Below are 5,309 nucleotides of genomic sequence, written 5' to 3' on the forward strand. Positions count from 1 at the left end.
CACGCATTTTGTACATCTGAACGCTGGCAGTCAAACACATGTGAGGTTAGATTGGGCTAGGTTAGGTTAAATCATTAAGTTTCCCATTGCTTCAACATGCCATACATTGTTGCATCCACTCGAGGTGATGGTTGGTAAACAGTGCCACCAGTCAGTGATTGTCGGTAAACATTGCCACAGACAACCTAACCGCTTCCCCCCAAATAGGTATATTCTGCCTTGGGTAGGTCTAATCTCCAACCTGTGTGATTAAGAAAAAGAAATGATGCTTAAATTGATTAAAATTACACTAAAATCGACCAGGGAAAATAATGTTTGTTTTGAAATCGAGTAATGTGAACTACCAAAAATTGGCCAAGTATACGACCTACCTCATTCATTACAAGATTCCAATACTTCTAACACCTGTCCGATCTTCCCTCCTTTGTGGATATTATCATCTTCATATATTACCATTATGGTCTTGGTGTTGATTGAAGGGCTGGACCCGACGTGTAGTCAGATGTAGCCCTAACGGTGGTTCAGGTGTAGCAGAACTCTTTAATCATAGGCGGCGAAGTTGCCCCGATCTGCGAAGGAAGACACAGACATGGCGTATAACTGAGTGGCGTAGGTGCCGATCTAGGCCCACCCCACCAAGAAGGATGGGGAGGGTGAAGTCCAGGATACCGAGGGTTGCAAGGCGCTCCCTCAGGGCGGTGCGGATGGAGTAGAAGCGTGGGCAATGCAGCAGAAAGTGGGCTACAGTTTCCTCTTGATTCACACACCACTGGCAGTAGGGATCTGGGTGCAGTCGCAGCCGATGCAGATGTGATGCCAGTCCAACATGTCCAATACGCAGGCGGGTGATAGCGACGTCCAGGATCCGGGAGACAGAGCGTACCCAAGGTTGGTCCGATGAGTCGGAGCGATATAAGCCCAGTGCTGTTGTGGGGAGGGAGGCGTAGAGATCAGCATTCCATGCCTGACTACACCTCGTGGCTAAGAGGCGACGGTGAGTAATGGCTGGCAAGGGGTAGGGCTCCACATCAGGAAAAGTCAAGGCCATCCGAGCTGCTGCATCCACCACATCATTGCCCCTGATGCCCACATGGGAGGGAATCCATTGCAGACGTACCTTCCAGCCTCCCTGCAGCAGCTGAGCAAGGTCATCCTGGATTTCATAAACCAGATGACGTATGGAGCAGGGTTTAGGAGAAGCGATGAGATGAAGGGCCGCTCTGCAGTCAGTGTAGATGACCACCGGCCGAGGAGAGGAATGAGACATCAAAAAACGCAGGGCCCTCAAGACTGCGAAGAGTTCAGCAGTGACTACATCATGGGCATCCCCTAAGCGCCATGTCTGGCAGATGGAGTAGTCCTCTACGAAGATGGCAGCTGCAGTTGCTGCAGGGGTGGAGGAGCGGGAGCCGTCGGTAAAGATAGCCATGAACCCTAGATAGGTGGAGCCAGCCATCTGCAGGAAAATGCGAGGGGCCAGGTGGCCATCCTGTGATTTACAAAAGGGCTCTGGGAGGTCTACGGACACAGGTGAGGACAGGTCCCTCCACGGGGCACAGGAGATACTGATCGGACAGGGTGGCGAGCTGGTGGAGGAAGTCCCAGAGTGTGGTAGCGTGGAGAGCACGCACCAAGAGGGGCCGTCGAGACCTGATGGGCCACAATGGATGAGATGTCGAGACCCCTGCTGTCGTAAAGAGCTCCGGGAGTGGGTGGTCATCGGGCAAGCGCTGGATAGTAAAGTAGCGGCGACAAGTCAACTTCATCCTGGTATGATGGAGGGGGGGAACACCTGCCTCAGCCTGCAGAGACAATGTGGGTGAGGAGCAGAAAGCACCCAGCGCAATCCGGAGAGCGGTCGTCTGAATAGTGTCCAGCCGTTGTAGTTGTGTAGGAGATGCTGAGCCATATACCGAACAGCCATATTTGATCTTCCCCAAGATGGCTGATCGATAGTACGCCAACAAAAGGTCCCTGCTTGCCCCCCAGCGGGATCCAGCAATACTCTTCATGATGTCAAGTCGTTTTGCACAAGATGACCGTAAGTATTCTATGTGACTGCGCCAAGTGAGGATGGGCCCATCCAACCGGAGACCAAGCAGCACGTGCTCCCGAACAACAGGGACTGAGGTTGAGTCCAGAGAAATTGCTGGAGATGATGGCAAACGGCGTAGAGTGAAGGGCATCACTGCGCTCTTGTCAGCATTGATGGTAAGGCCCCAGTTCCGGGCCCAAGCCAAAAAAGTGGATGCCGCTGACTGCAGAAACTGCTGCGCCTCCACAAAGGAAGGGCTCTGGGACACGATGGTGATGTCATCTGCGTACACCAGGAGAGTAGCATTACGTATCTGAGGCAGGCTGGACAGCAACACATTGAATAAGAGTGGGCTGAGCACAGACCCTTGCGGAACCCCCCGATGAACAGGATGGGGATCTGACAAGGCCCCACCCACTGACACCACAAAGCTGCGACCAGCAAGGTAATTCGACATCCAAGCCAGGGGTGGGCCCAAGACTCCCAGGCACGACAGGCGGTACAGAATGCCATCGTGTGGGGCTGAATCGAAGGCCCCTTCAGATCTATAAAGAGGGCAAGCATGTAGAGCCGCTGTCTATAGGTATCATGTACCATATGTTCCAGTTGACATAGGACATCCAAAGCTCCCTGGCCCGGCCGGAAACCACACTGAACCCTGGAGAGCAGGCCACGGGACTCCAGCCACCAAGAGAGCCGACGAGCCACCAGTTTCTCTAACAGCTTCCCCACACAGGACAGAAGAACGATGGGCCGATAAGACGACGTGATGGTGGGGTCCCTGCCTGGCTTTGGGAAAGGCAGCAGCACTGACTCCTTCCATACCTCAGGGAATGTGCCGGTCTGCCAACTGTTGTTGTAAATTGACAGCAAGTGACTGTGTAGGCTGGGCGGCAGATGTAGGAGGAAGTCATTAGCCACCATGTCAGGGCCAACCGCCCTCCTCGGGTGTAGAGAAGCAACGGCATCCCGGAGTTCAATGGCCGTGAACGGGCAATGGAGGTCACTGGCAGGGGGAGTTGAGACGCCCCTGTGGATGGCAGAAATAAACTCGGGAGCTGTAGGTAAAGTCGGTGGAACACCCAGCTGTGACGCAAAGAATGACGCCAAGAGCTCGGCCTTGGAGAGGTCATCCAGGAGATCCGCTCCATCACGACACAAGGGATATGAATATGTTGTCGGGCCACCCTTCATGGCCTTCAAAAACCTCCAGGTGCGGGAGCATGTGGTGGAGAAGGAGAGGCTGGAACAAAAAGAGGACCATGCCTTCTGCTTGGCTACCTTGATGGTGCGCTTACATACTGCATCCAGGCGTCGGTAACGATCCCCAAGGGCCCGTGTGGGGTAACGACTCCAGGCTCGCCAGGCCTGGCGGCGGGCTTGCACAGCCGAGGCACAAGCAGCCGACCACCATGGCACCCCCGATCGGCCTATACTACGGCGGGCTGACTGACCGAACACCCTATGTCCAGCCTGCACCAGCATCTGTGAAAAATCCTCAGCCGAGAGGCCCCAACGACCAGGGAAGCTAGCAGACACTGCCTCCTGGAAGGCCGTCCATCTATCGTCGTGAAGCTGCCAGCGAGGACGACTCGCTCGTGATATTCTTGGAGACAATGTCGGGTAGTCACAAAAGACGGGAAGATGGTCACTGCCCATGTACGGTCCCACATGGACCATCGGATGATGGAATACTGCGTCACCCAAACCGAGATCCAGTACAGATGCCTGTCCACTGTGAGGAGCAAACCGGGTATGAAGACCTGGAGGCGTAAGAAGGCTAAACCTGTGAGACTCAAGGAGCACCTGGAATAGAGAGGAACCTGTGGTATTGGGGGCTCCAGCCAAGGCGGGGTCCCAGTGGTGGTGACGGGCGTTGAAATCCCCCATGATGAAGGCAGGGGCTGGCAACTGGTCAAAGTAGTGGAGGAGCTCCTCTCTGGACACATCCTGGCAGGGGTTGTAACAAAGGAGGGTTGAAGCCCAACCATCCGTGAGGGCCACCCTGACAGCCAGGACCTCCAATCGTCCCCCAGGATACGAGGTGAGGGCGAGACGCACACTCTGGGTGTCCTCCCGCACTGCCAACAACAGGCCCCCGCCCCTTCCCTGAGGACGGTCACACCTGTATGTCAAAAAACCCCCCAGTTGGAGCCGCAGGTGAGGGTGCAGCCAGGTCTCACATACCCCCACAACACAAGGCTTCGAATCATGTAAGAGTATTTTAAAATCCTGTGACTTCCGAACAAGGGATCTCGCATTCCAAAACATAATGCTGAGATGTTTCAGGCCTGGCATGAATAGGACAAGAGTAGGGACAATACCTTGGGCCAGAGGCGGGAGCAGATGTCAAGGAATGGTAGTCCGTGGCGATAAAGTTGCAGGGCCTCAGAGACAAGATCAAAAAAGCCTTGGCCAGGTCCTGAGGGAGGAGGGCAGTCCGAGGAGGGTGAACAATTGCTGGAGGTGGGGTCAGATACTCGCACTGGATGGGCACGCACTGAAGGGGCTGTAGGTCGATCACACTGTCGTAGACGTGGGTCAGGAGAGCTAGGCAGGGCAGGAACATCCCCGACACCCTCAGCAAGGACCGCATTCGGTCCAGAAGGAGCACTAGGTGGAGGGCGGTGAGGGGCACGGGGGTGGAGGCGGCCCGGGGGTGGAGGCGGCCCGGACGTGAAGGACGGGCCTCATGGATTATAACAGCAGCAGGGGAGGCAGGGTTGGTCGACACCTCCACTGACGATACATCCTGGAGGGAACAGTCATCACTCAAGTCCTCCAGCACAGCGAAGCGGTTGCGGCCAACAACACTGTCTGCAAAACTCACACCCTTCCTCACCTGAGACACCTTGGGAGACGACTTGGGCAATGCTGAAGGGGGACGGACCAAGGGCTGGAGAGCACGCAACCGTCTATTGACCTCCTGGGCTGGCGTCACACCCTGGCGGAGTTCTTCATGGATCTTGAAGGCCTTCTGATATACAGGGCAGAGCTTAGACACCACCCTGTGATCTCCACCACACATGTAGCACCTGGGGCTGCGGTCACAGGGCTGCCCCTCACTGGGTCTGAAAGGGTGGTATCCACTGCACATCGAGCACCTGGTCTTGTTGCGGCAAGTGATCCGCGTGTGTCCATACTGAAGGCAGTTATAGCAACGCAACAAAGCAGGAGTATACATACCTACATTGTAGTAGATGTATCCATACAGCACCTTGGATGGGAGAGGGCCCCGATACACAAGGCGCACCCACTGGGAAAACCGAGGAGC

The 5,309-nt window shown here is 55.3% G+C and overlaps 1 protein-coding gene across 1 annotated transcript; it reads right to left on the bottom strand.

Annotated features, from left to right (window-relative positions):
- Positions 1-544: 544 nt before the first annotated feature.
- LOC145390580 (uncharacterized) lies at positions 545-1,456 on the bottom strand. Its single transcript, XM_080265393.1, has one exon. It carries the CDS (start codon positions 1,454-1,456, stop codon positions 545-547), a length of 912 nt encoding a protein of 303 aa, XP_080121519.1.
- Positions 1,457-5,309: the final 3,853 nt, after the last annotated feature.

Source organism: Coenobita brevimanus, chromosome 15 (assembly GCF_032717465.1).
Source record: "Coenobita brevimanus isolate Jiangsu-jjx chromosome 15, ASM3271746v2, whole genome shotgun sequence".
NCBI classification, from domain to species: domain Eukaryota; kingdom Metazoa; phylum Arthropoda; class Malacostraca; order Decapoda; family Coenobitidae; genus Coenobita; species Coenobita brevimanus.

Coding starts and splice junctions, on each gene's coding strand:
- LOC145390580 (XM_080265393.1), bottom strand. CDS start 1,456: ATGGCTGGCTCCACCTATCTAGGGTTCATGGCTATCTTTACCGACGGC.